The following is a 14,432-nucleotide window of genomic DNA, read 5'->3' as shown; positions in this document are numbered from 1 at the left end:
TTACTCAGATCCATGCCCAGATGTCAACGTGTACAACGAGGCTTGAAATCTGGGCAGCCCACTTCTTGTCACAGCTTTCGTTTTCATGACCTGTTTTGTACCTTACAAGCGCCCTTGGAGCTTGGCACCTAGAATTAGAAAAGGCGTAGTTATGTAAATATTGCTATAGTCAGGCTACAAAATGTTCGCGAACGTATGGTAGCCGTCAGCTGAAACGGCGTTGAAACCGAAACAGCTGACAAGCACCCCAAGGCGCCCACAGACCACGGAGTAGGCATCTGCCGAGACTCTATGCGCTTGCCGTCTGAAGACGAATGGATCTGCAATGCTGCTCTTTACTTTGATCAGGTTTTAACGGAACCCTGCGACTTTTCTCCGGGGTTGGCATGCGTTGAACAGCCTGGGGCGGAACATTTAGCGTAGATCGTATTACTCCTCGCTGTTTCTGCGTATAGAGCCTTGTTCATGTAGAGTTCGCTGAGGATTTATATATAACCTGGGGCTGCGAGTCGCTTTGAAGAGACGACAGGCTCCATATCAACTCTAAGCAGTGCTTAAGTGTTTATTCTTTTTAATTCCGTTCTCCTCACATTTCTCACATCACCCGATATACTTTGTAATTTACACATCATGGCTTCTCGCTATTACTGGAAGGTGGTGGCCCTGGCGGCCTTTGTATCGCAAACGGCTGCACAAGGCGGGACTATCATACCTCAAGATCTACGGGGTGGGTTTGGCAGTGACGAAGTCCAAGTCAGCTACACCAACCAAGCGGTCAATGGTTTCCAGGATGGAACAACTTTTGAAAAAGATGGTCAGTAGTCAGTCAAGCCTTTTCGGAAGAACCAACAGCTCACACCCAACTAGCCGTAGCACAAGAACCCAAGTTCGCTCTGGGTGATAGCAACGGCATTTCCCCAACTACATTATACACTATTATCATGGTGGACACAACATGTACCAACGCCCGTAAACTACACTATGCCCGTGCAAACTTCAAGAACAACTTCGATATCACCAACATCGCCACCGATACCCCGCCAGCCGTTGATTACGTCGCCCCAGGCTCTGTCGGTGAGACAGGCGACAACAGACAGTACACCTTTTTGATGTATACAAACCCCGGAAGGAGGCAAATCACCGATTTGAAAGTGCCAGGAGAAAACGAGGCGTTTGATGTCAAGAAGTTTCAGGACGACAATGGGTTCCGGGACGCGATGGCGGGTGTAGGAATGGTAGTGAAGCTCGGAGGCGAGGCGAACTGCGAAGGTGGAAATGCAAACCCATTGCCCGATAATTTACCATCCGCTGCGCCGGCAAGCAGTGCGGCGGGCACTGCAACTAGTGCAGCAGCGAGCCCAACAGCGACGCCCAGTGCGGGAGGGTCTTCAAGTACTGCTTCGCGTGCTCCGGTCGCGTCGTCTTCGCCTTCTTCAACTCCGGGTGGCTCTGGAGGACAGAACAACGGTACACCTGGCTCACGACCGAGCCCTTCAGGAGCACCAGCAAGCTCGGGTGTCTCTTCGTCTGTGGCTCTTCCTTCCCAGGCACCAGCACCATCGGGTATTGCTACTGTTCCTGTATCGAATGTAAATGGGGGGGCGGGTACTAGCGCGTCATCGACTGCTAGTCCAGCTGAACAAACAGCGAATGCTGCTGTGGGAAGTTTCGGAAGCCAGAACTTGGGCGTCACTTTGCTGGCTATGGCTCTTGGCTACTTTGTCAGATAGAGAAGGGTGTTGATTACGTGTAAATGCCGGGTGTGTCTCTCATAGAACTGGATATGTACAAACGTTATGCATACAATAAGATATAACCATAACTATGATGTACACTTTATTGTTGTAACCAACCCGTTGGAAGTGCTTCCTACAAAAATGTGTTGCACTGACCTGGTATGATTTGATGTAAGTATCCACCAACATCCTATCTCCTATAAACTATAGATGAGCGATCCACTTTGTATAACATCCCTCAAACTACTCCTTGATAGCTTGAGCATAGCTCTTGTCCAGCTCGCCATGCCTCTTGATCAACTCACCAACAACAAAAGGGATGCAATCCTTGGGACCGTAGTATCTCAAATCAAACTTGTCCCACTCTCCAGCATCTCTCAGGTATTCCAATGTGTGCCGCTGGAGTTCGCATCCGCCCATGAAGAAAGGCCAGCCAAGGATGGTGTATACTAGTTGCATGAACCGCGCTGCGACACTACCCTGAGTTCTCCATGGATTGGCGACATGTTCACAGATTACCATTCGGCCACCAGGTTTGAGGAGATTGTAGAGGCCCTTGATGGTCTGTTCTGGATGAGGTACACCGCAAAGTACGCGCGTGCAGCATATCTCATCAAACACACCATCAGACGCCAAGCCTCCTTTTCCGCTAACGTCTAAAATGCCACTCTTGTGTAGTGCAGGGATCAGGCTTTCAGGCTCGGCGCCGCAAAGCATCGGATGGTATTTGCTCCCTAGGCCGCTTTTTTCGGCATTTTTCCGAAGTCTGGGATGCAGGTCTTCGGCAGGCTCAGCACCGTAGATTGCGACGATGAGATTCGGGTCGAAGCGAGATAGTACTTCTCCTGAGCCAGGGCCAACGTCGAGAATCACGCCTTTGCACTGGGACAGGAGTTCAAAAGTAGGGCCGGGCATCTCGGTGGACATGGCTTCACCATTGTGCTTCCAAAGGCGGGCGAAGGCTTTGAAACGCAGTTTGTTGATGTTAAATAGAGTAAAGGGGCTCCACTCATAGAAGACTACTTCGAACATTGTCATGACGAAATCTGTGCTGCTGTTAGAACATGTTGACTAGGGATAGAATTGGGTAGTACGCCGTACGATAAGCTGATATACACAAGAGTATAGATGGGCGGAGAAGGGTAGGGAGAACCTGTGGCAACCAATCCGCAGACGTCATGATGGCTTGTTATGAATATATGATATATGATGTATGATAGAAAGGATGATGAGAGAGATAGGAAAATGCCAATGTTCAGATAGATTCTTTGGACGCAGGTATTCGTTCGGCAGTTTTATCTGTCAAGAGCGTAACTCAACAATTGATGAAAAGCTGAAACGTAGAAAGGAGGGTGAGGTTCCCCGTGTTTTGTGCGAAGATGGATAGCAATGATCAGCCAGGCATTCGCACCAGCAAGAGAGCGTAGCAATTAAGGACGCGGATGTTCGGCAATGACGTCGACGCGCTAGTATGGACAGAACCGCCGAAAAGTGGGACTGGAGCACATGAGAGTTCTGGAGCGCTTCCACGGTCTGACGCTTACAAACATACATTTGCAAGACAACCAAAACTCCAAGCAAAAACATGACTGGAAACACGAGGTCGCAGTATGCGCTGATCACAGGGTGTGTGGTACTGCAACAATGTGTTTTTCTCGTATAAGCGAACGAGAGAAAAAGCAACGCTGACGCGAACAGATGCACGCCCGGCGGCATTGGACACTACCTCGCCCTGGAATTCGCTCAGAGGGGTATGCCAAGCACTCCGAATGTATACTTACGCATATACGTATATGCACATCCACGACTCAATGCTGACGACCAAAAAAAGGCTTCCACGTACTAGGCACCGTCCGCGATCCCTCCAAATACCCCTCCCCCGACCCGCGGATAACTTATCTACCCCTTGAACTCACCAGCAACGAGTCCATTGCGTCCCTACACAAACGCGTGTCCGAAATCACTGGAGGCAAACTCGACATCCTCTATAACAACGCAGGCCGCAACTATGTCGTACCCGCGCTGGACTACGACGAAGCTGAGCTGCACGAGCTCTTCCAGGCAAATCTCTTCTCCCTCATGAAAATGTGCAGTACGTTCGCTCCACTCCTGATAGAAGCAAAAGGCACAATTGTGCAGACGGGGTCGTTGGCAGGTATCATGCCGTATGTATGGGGCGCGCCATATAACGCTGTCAAAGCGGCGCTGCACGCGTATTCCGACACTCTGCGCGTTGAACTCGCGCCGCTGGGCGTCCGCGTCATCACCGTTGTCACGGGCGGCGTGAAATCGAATATCGCGCGTCAAGATCGCACGCTACCCCCTGGCTCATACATGCAGCCGCTGGCGGCAGAGTACCAGCGAAGACTCAAGCATAGCCAAGAGCTCGGCATGGACACCAAGCAGTATGCGCGCAGCTGTGTAAAACAGGTCCTCGCTGGCGACGGCTTATTCCGCAAGACAAGATGGATATGGGAGGGCAAGATGAGCTGGATTGTATGGTTCGCGTGGACTTATCTACCGACCGCCGTCCTGGATTTCTATTTCACAACGACATTCAACTTGAATAAGCTTCGAGGAACTGCGGGGCCGAATAAGAAGACTAACTAAAGATTCAACTGGATTATTGAGGATTAGCAAAATGAACAGGATTGCCGGTTGATGAGCTGGAACACATCTGGTCATTGTAGTTCTGATGGCTTACGGTCGTGCACTTCCTTTCTCTGCTAATCATCATTTGGTAGAGAAGAATGACAATCTCGAGCGATACCCCAGCTCACACAAATTCCTTAGTCCCAGGACGCACTTTTCATGGGTTTTAACCAACAGTTGTGTCAAAGAGATCGGAAAACTATATGCAATCATTGAATGACATCCATGGCGCTAATCCATACCAAATACCCAATCAACACGGGTGTTTTAGGACTTTCGAACAACCAAGCCGCAAAACGGTGCGTGGCACAGTCTGGATGAAGGAAGGAAGACTGCCTGGAGTCTCGACAAAGCGCAATGCTGTTTTCCCTTTTCTCTTAGAAACCAAGCGAGTGTAAGATGTACTAACGCACGCGCTCCACTCCGATTTTGCTCTCCACTCGAAGTAACACAAAATGGAGTGATCTTGGGTGAATGTAGAAGGATTACGTTGAAGAAGGCCTGATTACGCAGGTCCCCTTTTCTCCATACATTTGGCCAGATGGAGCTAGGCTGCCACTGTGCCACTCATATGATCCCGATATATGGAGGCTTACTATGGCGAAACTCAGCACGTCTCGTTATGGCATGGTTGGGCTAATCCTTCTGCATCCTTCGTCCTGACTTCTTCCCATGAGCCTCTGCCATAATGTGATAGCCTTGTCTCATTACTGTAATGTACAAACCCACTATCCGGCCGCCATCACGGCACCCGCTCCGCCCTTTGCTACGCACATTTTCATCACACTGGAAAGCGATCTTGGTTATTGCGACCTTGATGCTTCTCGAAGTCCTCTTCCACATCCACAGCTTCACCATAACCCGTCCCTCACGCCCCCTCGATGCCCCCTTCCACACAGACTGCCAGAACCCCGTGGCAAATACGACGGCGCGCGAAAATGCTGTCCTGCTCATGCTCGCCCGCAACTCAGAAGTCAGTGGCGCGGTAGCCAGCGTGCGTAGTGTGCAGAAGCAGTTCAATGATCGTTTCGGGTACCCATGGGTCTTTCTCAACGACAAGCCATGGAGCGAAGAGTTTAAAGAGAAAGTTGGTGCAGCAGTGCAAAACACATCCGCCACGGGGCGCGTCAGTGTGGAATTCAACACTATACCAGAGGCCGTGTGGGGATTTCCCTCGTGGATTGATCAAGACCGCGCAAGACGCAACATGAAGGCCATGCAAGAAGACAATATTCAGTATGCCGCCAAAGAAGGATACCATCACATGTGTCGCTTTCAATCAGGGTACGTACTCTTTCCCCCCTAATAAAACCCTCAACACCACAATAACCTTCCTTTCTGACCTCTACACCTCCTCCCTCCCCGCAGCTTCTTCCACAAACACCCCTCTCTCCTACCTTACAAATACTACTGGCGCGTCGAACCCTCCATCTCCTTCACCTGTGCCATCACCTACGACCCCTTCTCGTACATGCGCCGCAACCGCAAACGCTACGCCTACACCACTGCCCTCTGGGAACGCGGCAAGACCGTCCCCTCCCTCTTCCGCAAGCTCTCAGATTACAAATCCACAAACGCCATCCCCACATCTCCTCTTTGGACCGCACTCCACGACCCGAGTTTTGCGCCCTGGCCCCTGCGCCCCGCGCTGGCGTGGCTGCGGAACCGCAATGCGGAGGGTGATTTGTGGAACATGTGTCACTTTTGGTCGAATTTCGAAATTGGGGATTTGGATTTTTTTCGGGGAGAGGCGTATACTGCTTTGTTTGATTTCTTGGATCACGAGGGTGGGTTTTATTATGAGCGGTGGGGGGATGCGGCTGTGCATTCGTTGGCGGTTGCCATGTTGTTAGAGCCAGGGGAGTTGCATTGGTTTAGTGATTGGGGGTATGTGCATGGGGGGTTGCAGGTCTGTGGGGAAGAAAGGGGGGGTTGTAGGTGTGAATGTGATGCGCAGGCTAGGGTTGTGGAGCCGGTTTGTTTGGAGAGGATTGGGGCGACGATGTGGTGAAGGGGGAATGAATGGGAGAGGTATACTGCCCATCTCAGCTTAAGCAGTCCCATAGCTAAGCAAAAAAAGAGCAGGGTTCAATCAAACAAGTGCGTACTGTCCAGGGACAACAATTAGGAAAGCGTAGATGTAATAGAACAAGAAAGAACAGCGAGTAATGAAGAGTAATCGGGCTGCAACAGGTTGTTATTTTCTTATGAGCGGATCTCCCTCTTATTTATCAATACTGTACTACGTACTAATTAGAATAGTATACAAACTATGAGTACGCCGTGCTAGCGCTTAGGGAACTGTGCCGTCCTATCACCCCAAAATACGCCTTAGACCCCTCTATGCCATCAATGATCAACAAACTTAAATTTAGAGCTATACTGAGCCCAGCGGTTAGGCAAGGAGGCGGCGATGGAAGACGCTACTCGCGGCGCTAGATAGATACCACTCGTTCTATCCCTCAATAGGGAAAGCGGCATAGGGATAACTAAGCTTAGTTATGACAATAATATACAAGGTAGCCTTTACACGACGTTTTCTTATCACGACGTAAGCTACTCTCTACTCATACTACTACTCTGCAACTAGAGTATCCTTCTCCTCACTATGCATCGCGATGCTATCTGCAATTTGCTAGAGCTTTTATCCTACCCTTCCCAGTCTAGGGACCTCCATCAAGCAGTGTATATAACATCAAGTGGAGAAGAGCGGACTCCTTTCCATACCTACGTCAGCCCTAGTGATATACGTAGAAATGTATCCCGGCAAAAAACAGCTTTCTCGATATTCAGCCAATTGCCAGTAGAAATTCAGCTACATATAGTCGCCATGTGCTCCGTTAGCACCCTCTTCCAACTTATGCACACCTCTTCAAAACTTCGAAGAGAAGCTTCAAAGCTCTTCTGGGGACAAAAGGCCACCTATTTCCTCATTGAAGCTGAGTGGCTTATTGACAAAGCCTACCCAGGCCAGTCGTTCTGGGACATGGCTTTTCTCGCAAACGTGCAAAACGTTGAAGTGGAGTACCAGCCAGTTATTAGCAAGAAGATATGTATCCATGAGCATGGGACGCTTGTCCTTCGACATGATCTTATTAATACCTTCTGGGATGCTCTAAAGCATTGGTGTCCTAATCTGCAAAAGGTTATTCTAAACCAGAGCAAAGGAAGTTATAGCCTGGAAGACGATAACGAACCATTTCCGCGAGCGCTACAATGTTTACTTCAAGCATGTCCTCCGAGCATCAAGTGTTCTCTTCTCTATCTCGAGCAGAAGCCCCAATCTGCGACTGGAATCCTGCAGTGGCGTACTGATCCCTGGCAAAGATGCTTATTCCAGTACACAGATGATAGGGGATGGTTGAAGACAGAGCCACAACGTATGCGGAGGACAATCCTCGTGCCACCTAAGCAGTTTAAAGGGCCAGTTGGGCATTATATGGGACTCCGGTATCAGGCTCATAAGAAAATTCCCCTACAAAGGCTTGGCCTGTGGCCGCTTACAGTAGAAGCGCTCGACTGCTACCATTTTGATGGGGTACGTGATAAGCCCTTCTCCTGCCCACTCTCTGGTTGTACTGCCTATTTCAGCCAGGGTGGAGAATGGTCAGTACATGCTGTAGAGGTACATTACCGCGAGCAGAAAAAACTACTAGAGGTTTTGCCTAGCAATCGTATAGGGGCTGAGCTAAGAGAACGTAGCCAGGCGTTAGATAGGAAAACAAAACAAATCCAAGAGGAGTTTACGATGATAAGAGAGGCATGGGTTGCAGGCGATGAAACAGCTCAGGAAGAAATATGGCAATTATGGATGGAGCAATTGCATCACGATGCCGCGTGGGAGGCTCAAGAGACTGGAATGAAGAGCACGCTCTGGGCTGATTTTATGCAGGATGTATATATGGTCACTGAGTAGACTAATATAGATATCTACATATCCTATTCTCAGTAACCCTACGCCGTAGAATAATACCAAAGAGGAGTTCTCGTGATAGCTTATTCGTGACAGACGTTGTAGGACACTACTACACAATTGTCTTCTCCCACCTAGTATAGCACGTATCTCTCTTAACTTTATTTGCACACTTGCTAATAATCGTCTACCTAGGGCGCAGTACTGGCTAGAGGTATACTTGAGCTATAAGCGGGGGGGAGCTTTGTGCTTCGTTCCGAATTTCACGCGTATTTAACCACCATCCTCGGAACTCGATAGGTAGATGCTGACCAGGGTTCACGATCGCAAAGAGCATAAATACATCTACATAGCAGTTAGCATTAAGAGCTATAGGCTAATAATTCATATGCTCTCCTAACATTAGTAGAGCGTCTAGTACCTAAAATAGCCACTCATATCGAAGAAGAAGAAATGGATATTTTTATCTTTGAAAATACATGTTTTGCTTCCAAATCTTTTCTTTCAAATCCTTGGTGCTCGTCCCTCCTTGAAAGCACCGGGATCGCGCAAAAATAAATCTCGTACGTCGCCTAGGGTGAACCCCTTATGCTTCTCAAGACACAGTTCCACGCATCTAAGAATTTTCCTCGGCCACTCCACGTACTGAGACCACTCTCCGCCTTTATCATAGCCGTCGATGATGGCAATGATCTTGGCTGACCACTGTACAATTGCCCGTGTCGGGGTCCGCAGCGCACTCTGCGTTGTCGTCATTGGCGCAAGGATGAAGCGGATGGCAGAAAAGTGCGCCAGGATGATGTTGCCGAGGCGATTATTTGAGTCAAAGATGTGGACGAGGGCCTCTTGGGGCCAGGTAGCGAATATTGTCAAGATTGCCATCATTCCTTGAAAGGAGCGAAGGGGGGAAGGAGAGCCAGCGGGCGCTGTGGTGATGTTATCCCAATTAATTTCATGGAACATATCTGCCATGCTGGAGGGGAGTAAAGGGTTCATGGAGGCAACTGATTTCGGGGCCTCGGTCGATTGTGAAGGATCAGTGGTTCCTTTGGCGTCTGGCACTGTCGTTCCTCTGCCTTCTAGCTCGACATCAGGGCAAAGTAGATATCGAAGTGTTTGTACGGTTTGTCCGACGACGGCCTTTTCAATGGGGTGGATGTCTGGAGTCATGAACTTTGAGAAACCTTTGAGGGACAGCAAAGCTTCACGAAGGATATCTTGGCCGACCCCAAAGTATTGGTGTGTTGCTGTATCGACAGGTATTAGGTCTACACCTGTCTGCTCTACGAAAGGGCCGTTGAACCCTTCGGCGACGATGAGTTGAGACAGTAGTGAGCATCCTCTCAAGGAGATGAAGTGCTCCAAGAAGCCATCGTTCAGGTAACTGCACTGCAGGGATAACAAGAAGGATGCTGCGAACATGACGTGAGATTCATCTGGAGACGGCGGCCATCGAGCAAAGGCATTCTCCAGTCCTACAATGGCATTCTGTCTATGCCGGAGTGCCAGGCGGTCGTTTGGGTTGTCGACCTGGATGGCAAGATGGGATCCTGCTAAAGCGAGCATAGCATTCATAAGGTAAGGATACTAGGCCAATCAGCAACTGTGGATGCTTGGCGTCTGTAGTAGGTACAGGGTGTAATTACCTGGTAACTTTTGAGAGGAATATGCCGAGTCCAGACTTGCTCGTTATTGCTGGGAATGCAAGGATATGCGGCAGTGAGGTAGTGATGAAAAAGTTGCATATCGTCTGGACTATACATGATGGGCTTATCCGACAGCTGGACAATCTGGCGTGGACTGGGCGGCTTGGGTCTGGGCAGCTCGTGCTGTGCATGTTTGAATACATCTGGGTACCTGCAGACGACTATTTGGTGTTCAGTCACGATGCAGCCCAGCAAACGATAGGTTACCTACGCGCACGCCTGTCGCAATTTGCACAGGACGGCCATGTCTCCTGGCACTACGTGACAACTTTTAGGATCACGAACGGTTATTGGAGTGGAGAAGATATACCTTTATTTTTCTCTTCTTACACGCGATGCAGCCTAGACGGCTCTTGTTGTGCCCTCGTCGTTTTCGCGCGCCTTTCGGGGCCTCACTGTGTCTGTTAGATAGGTCAAGGACATGGCTACAGGCAGTTCAGTCACGAAAACCCTCAATGAGGGCGTACTTTTGGCTATGCTGGTCTGGATCAGATATGGGCGTGAGCGGGCCGGTAGAGGTTTGTGCACCAGGCTGCGACTGTGGTGTTGTTGCCAGCTGCTTGGTGCGATCGGTCAGAGAGCGGTCGTCAAGAAAGTCGGCTATTCCGTCAAGCACCATGTAGCCCTCGAGCAAGTCGTCCATGGTCAGTCGGTTGTCGAGTACGTCGGGCAAAGATGTGGCGTTTTTTGGTAAGTGGTTCCCGTGTCGGTACTGCGAGGTTCACTCCTGCTCACACCACCTGTGTGGGCCCCGAATGCAAGCAGGTTATTATGGCTGGAGGCCTCGTGCAGCTGAACCGAGTGGGCAGGTCGGCGTTGGTGGCGCTCTAGGCGACCACAAACATGGGGGCCAGACAGGTAGAGCGGTCCGTGTGCGTGTAAAGGTGGTGTTCTCTGCAGCTTATCTAGTAACGTGCACAGCCAGGATTAACGCATGTAGAGTACGTATACTCCAATGGCGGAGAGCCTGGCCCTAGGTGTTTTTCTCTGGGTGTATCCTAGAGGCCTACGTCACCCTGTCGGAAGTGTGGATACTTTTTGCATGACGACTGAATTCACACTTGGTGCGACCGCCCTAATTTGGAAGACTGGGTCGCAGACAGCAGGGTAAGGAAGCCGAGGGCAATCTTGGGCCGCGTCTTGGTGTGCAATTAGATAGCATTGGGAGAGAAGGCTCTGCGATGTCGCGTGCGCACGCTGGAGAGATGATGTGTCGCGCACATTGGAACTGCATCGTTTTCCCAGACGGATTGATGGGCGTGTCGCTCGTCTGTGGGCCAAGATAGGCGCCTGCATTTCCTTCAGCTGAGCATGAGCGACGAGGTCGTGGGATGGGCTTGGTGGTGGTTGGTTAGGCTCGCGCGTGGTCGGGATGGTACTTACCGACTAGCTTGCGGCATCAAGTCTGACGTCTCCCCATTGCCAGGCTCCACCGTATTCTACACACCACCGTGGCAGTCTTGACATTGCCGCCATATTCTTCGCCCACAAAGCACTGCACTGTCGGGCAACACATACGGCGACTGCTGGCTGCTACATGTGCCGCCTGAGTATTCTTGCGCGAGGACCACGCCCCCCACTGAAGGGACCACAGCAGCGCCCGACGGCTGCCCTCGACCAGCCAAGCTTGTAGGACGACTCTACACCGTCTACACCCTCTGCACCGCTAGCATACACCACCTGTAACCCACCGCCACAATGCCGTCCATTCTGTCCGACGAGGACAAGCAAATGGTCAAGCGCACCGTCCCCAAGTCTGGCAACAAGATCCACGCCGTCGCCGTCGCCAAGCTGTATATCGCCTACCCCGACCGGCACCGATGGACCTACACCGGCTTGCAGGGCGCCGTCGTGCTGGCCAACGACCTGGTCGGAAACACCTTCTGGCTCAAGATGGTCGACATATCGGTACGCTCCGCCAGCTCCACCTAAATGCCTCAGACTGACACAGGCAGCCACAAACCAGAGGCGTCATTTGGGACCAGGAGATCTACGACCCCTTCTCCTACAACCAGGACCGCGTCTTCTTCCACACCTTTGAGCTCGAGGACTGTCTAGCCGGCCTGTCCTTTGCCGACGAGAAGGAGGCCCGGACATTCAAGAAGAAGCTCGACGACCGCGAGAAGAACGCCCACAAGAACACAAAGAGCAAGCCCTTTAGCGCGACCGTGGGCAGTAGTATAGCTTCAACAAACGGAAAGAGCGGCGGCCATGGCCACGGAATTTTGGGCGGTATCTTTGGACACCGAAGTTCTTCCCATGCAGCTCCGCCCGCGCATTCCATCATTCCGCCCTCTGTCACCTCGCCCGTGCAAAGCAGCCATTCCAACGCAACCAGCGCACGAAGCTCCGCGATCGATACCACAGACCCCTCATGGCAGCCCTTGCTCAAGGAACTGTTGGCCATGGGCATCACAGAGGACCAGATTGAAGAGAATGCCGACTTTATCAAACTGTACATTGAGCAGAGGAAGGCGGAAGAAAAGCTCAAAGACGAAAACCAGCGCCGATCCAGGGCTCCTCCGCCGCCACCTCCGCCTGGTGCGCCCCTCAGCCCTCAGCACACGGGCAGCACAACCACATCGAAACGCGGACCTCCGCCACAGCCCCCGCCAGCTCGACGCACGCGGCACGATGCATCTGCCAACCGAACTTCGTCGCAAAGTCCAGCGCCGCACTCGCCAACTCGAGAAGCTACACCTCCCCCAGGACCGCCCAAGCCAGTCTTCAGAGCGCCTCCGCCAATTGCAGAAGCAGGCAAGTTTGCAAACCAGGCTCCTGCACCACCAAACCGAGCACGAGCCTCGTCCAATGCAGCAAACCCGGGCCCTCCTCCACCGCCTCGACCGCCAAAGACCCCCGTGCCCGACGAGGAGAGATCAGGTGGAGCCAAGTTCGGCGTGCCTCCGCCTTTCACAGGCAATCGCGTACCTTCAGGACCACCACCTCCTCCTCCAAGCCGAGGACCAGTACCACCTCCTCCCCCAGCGAGAGACATTCCGTCAGCACCTCCCCCACCGCTCCCTCCAAAGACCTCAGCTGCACCAACTCCGCCGCCGATTCACAACATACCGCCTCCACCGCCGCTACCACCATCCGCTTCACGTCCTGCGCCTCCTCCGCCATCAGGAGCAGCACCAGTTCCACCTCCGCTACCACCGACGTCCAATGCTGCGCCTCCACCTCCGCCTCCGCCTCCGCCACCGCCCATGCCAGGGCGATCGATTCCACCCCCTCCACCGATGCCCAGCGGCGGTGCACCGCCACCTCCGCCTATGCCCAACAGCGGCGCACCACCCCCGCCTCCATTACCTCCAATGGGAGGACCCCCAGCACCACCGCCTCCTCCACCACCTGGCCCTGCGCCACCAGGCGGTTCGTCTTTGCCCAAGGTTCCAGCTGGCAGGGATGGCTTGTTAGCAGATATTCGTGGAGGAGCAAGACTGAAGAAGGTTTCGGATTCAGAGAAGAAGGATCGCAGTGCGGCAGCAGTGCCTGGAAAAGAGCCTCCAGGTGGTTCGGGAGGCGGCTCGACTTCAGGCGGTGGAGAGGCTGGCCTAGCTAATGCATTGGCCAGTGCACTCGCGGCGCGGAAGTCGAAAGTTAGCCACAGCGGTAAGTTGACTGTACTCATGGGCGGCAGTATGATGATGTGCTAATATTTCTACAGACGACGAATCGGACAAGGATGATTGGTAAATAAAGCCATTTAGCAGCTCATTCATATCCAAATCCAATCCCTACGCAAAGCGCCGAATCATTGAGAGGCTGTTGCATGTTTGGTCCATTGGCTGTATGCAGTTACAATTTGGCGAGGAGAGAGAGAGCAGGATGAACCGAAAGGGCAGCATGTAAAAAGAAGGGGATTGTAATAGAGATAGCGATGAGGATGGCAGACGAAGAGGATTAGGGGAGCAGAGTTGTAGCTAGTTAGTTGGCGCCATGGTGGTAGTAGTGGAAGGCGTAGCGGAAGAGTGGTTGATACCAAGAATGTTCAATGCATGTATATTCTTCAGTACTCAGCCCTTGAGTCTGGGCGGATGGTTGTGTTTGTGTCGGGGGCCTAGATTTGCGGGCTTGGGTAGCGTACGTAGCCGAGCTGAGGCGGGCGCGGGATGATGCGGGGTAACACGCTGGTGTGCAGTGCGGCAAAGTGGCTGTGATCCAAGGATGAATTCGTATGCAGAGAGCTCTAGTAGCACAATGGCAATGGCGAGGAACAAGAGGCATCAATTGCAGGCTGCCCGTCAAATCTACTGCTGTGTTGGCGTCGTGAAACATGAGCCGCGCGCGGCATACGGATGTGTTCAACCTCGGTTGACGACGGCGTAGTATCCATCGTCCCGAATTCTGCAAGCCGAGCGTTCTCAACCTGTGCACTGAACCTATTCAAAAGCCAGTCAGTCCCTCTAAAGCGTCTAGTAC

The 14,432-nt window shown here is 51.9% G+C and overlaps 7 protein-coding genes across 7 annotated transcripts; 5 read left to right on the top strand and 2 right to left on the bottom strand.

The window, feature by feature from the left end:
- Positions 1-630: 630 nt before the first annotated feature.
- Positions 631-1,730, top strand: PSV08DRAFT_358633 (uncharacterized protein; the record flags this gene model as incomplete). Its single annotated transcript, XM_014229535.1, has 2 exons — positions 631-814; positions 868-1,730. The coding sequence occupies 2 exons, from the start codon at positions 631-633 to the stop codon at positions 1,728-1,730; spliced, it is 1,047 nt and encodes a 348-aa protein (XP_014085010.1).
- On the bottom strand, positions 1,726-3,129 carry PSV08DRAFT_194331 (S-adenosyl-L-methionine-dependent methyltransferase). Its single transcript, XM_014229536.2, has 2 exons — positions 2,838-3,129; positions 1,726-2,782 (listed from the first exon to the last, which is right to left on the bottom strand). Exons 1-2 carry the CDS (start codon positions 2,914-2,916, stop codon positions 1,980-1,982), a joined length of 882 nt encoding a protein of 293 aa, XP_014085011.1. The 5' UTR covers positions 2,917-3,129; the 3' UTR covers positions 1,726-1,979.
- A 155-nt stretch (positions 3,130-3,284) lies between these two features.
- PSV08DRAFT_407014 (uncharacterized protein) lies at positions 3,285-4,521 on the top strand. Its single transcript, XM_014229537.2, has 3 exons — positions 3,285-3,362; positions 3,435-3,487; positions 3,568-4,521. The coding sequence occupies exons 1-3, from the start codon at positions 3,322-3,324 to the stop codon at positions 4,344-4,346; spliced, it is 873 nt and encodes a 290-aa protein (XP_014085012.1). The 5' UTR covers positions 3,285-3,321; the 3' UTR covers positions 4,347-4,521.
- Positions 4,522-5,103: 582 nt separating this feature from the next.
- Positions 5,104-6,550, top strand: PSV08DRAFT_215055 (glycosyltransferase; the record flags this gene model as incomplete). Its single annotated transcript, XM_014229538.1, has 3 exons — positions 5,104-5,672; positions 5,757-6,297; positions 6,351-6,550. 3 exons carry the CDS (start codon positions 5,104-5,106, stop codon positions 6,408-6,410), a joined length of 1,170 nt encoding a protein of 389 aa, XP_014085013.1. The 3' UTR covers positions 6,411-6,550.
- Positions 6,551-6,996: 446 nt separating this feature from the next.
- PSV08DRAFT_367897 (uncharacterized protein) lies at positions 6,997-8,304 on the top strand (the record flags this gene model as incomplete). The annotated part of the gene is made up of 2 exons (XM_014229539.2): positions 6,997-7,129; positions 7,166-8,304. 2 exons carry the CDS (start codon positions 6,997-6,999, stop codon positions 8,302-8,304), a joined length of 1,272 nt encoding a protein of 423 aa, XP_014085014.2.
- A 501-nt stretch (positions 8,305-8,805) lies between these two features.
- PSV08DRAFT_171729 (uncharacterized protein) lies at positions 8,806-10,650 on the bottom strand (the record flags this gene model as incomplete). Its single annotated transcript, XM_014229540.1, has 4 exons — positions 8,806-9,888; positions 9,948-10,168; positions 10,338-10,402; positions 10,475-10,650. The coding sequence occupies 4 exons, from the start codon at positions 10,648-10,650 to the stop codon at positions 8,806-8,808; spliced, it is 1,545 nt and encodes a 514-aa protein (XP_014085015.1).
- A 1,055-nt stretch (positions 10,651-11,705) lies between these two features.
- PSV08DRAFT_215051 (uncharacterized protein) lies at positions 11,706-14,153 on the top strand (the record flags this gene model as incomplete). Its single annotated transcript, XM_066092120.1, has 3 exons — positions 11,706-11,915; positions 11,963-13,622; positions 13,678-14,153. 3 exons carry the CDS (start codon positions 11,706-11,708, stop codon positions 13,704-13,706), a joined length of 1,899 nt encoding a protein of 632 aa, XP_065949709.1. The 3' UTR covers positions 13,707-14,153.
- Positions 14,154-14,432: the final 279 nt, after the last annotated feature.

The sequence above is a fragment of the Bipolaris maydis genome (assembly GCF_028858645.1).
Source record: "Bipolaris maydis strain C4 unplaced genomic scaffold PSV08scaffold_2, whole genome shotgun sequence".
Taxonomy (NCBI): Eukaryota; Fungi; Ascomycota; class Dothideomycetes; order Pleosporales; family Pleosporaceae; genus Bipolaris; species Bipolaris maydis.
The sequence above is the reverse complement of the archived record's forward strand: the minus strand, read 5'-3'. Positions and strand labels throughout refer to the sequence as shown.

Coding starts and splice junctions, on each gene's coding strand:
- PSV08DRAFT_194331 (XM_014229536.2), bottom strand. CDS start 2,916: ATGACGTCTGCGGATTGGTTGCCACAGGTTCTCCCTACCCTTCTCCGC. Junction 2,783..2,837: donor CTTGTGTATATCAGCTTATC/GTACGGCGTACT, acceptor ACAGCAGCACAG/ATTTCGTCATGACAATGTTC.
- PSV08DRAFT_407014 (XM_014229537.2), top strand. CDS start 3,322: ATGACTGGAAACACGAGGTCGCAGTATGCGCTGATCACAGG. Junction 3,363..3,434: donor CAGTATGCGCTGATCACAGG/GTGTGTGGTACT, acceptor TGACGCGAACAG/ATGCACGCCCGGCGGCATTG. Junction 3,488..3,567: donor CCTGGAATTCGCTCAGAGGG/GTATGCCAAGCA, acceptor GACCAAAAAAAG/GCTTCCACGTACTAGGCACC.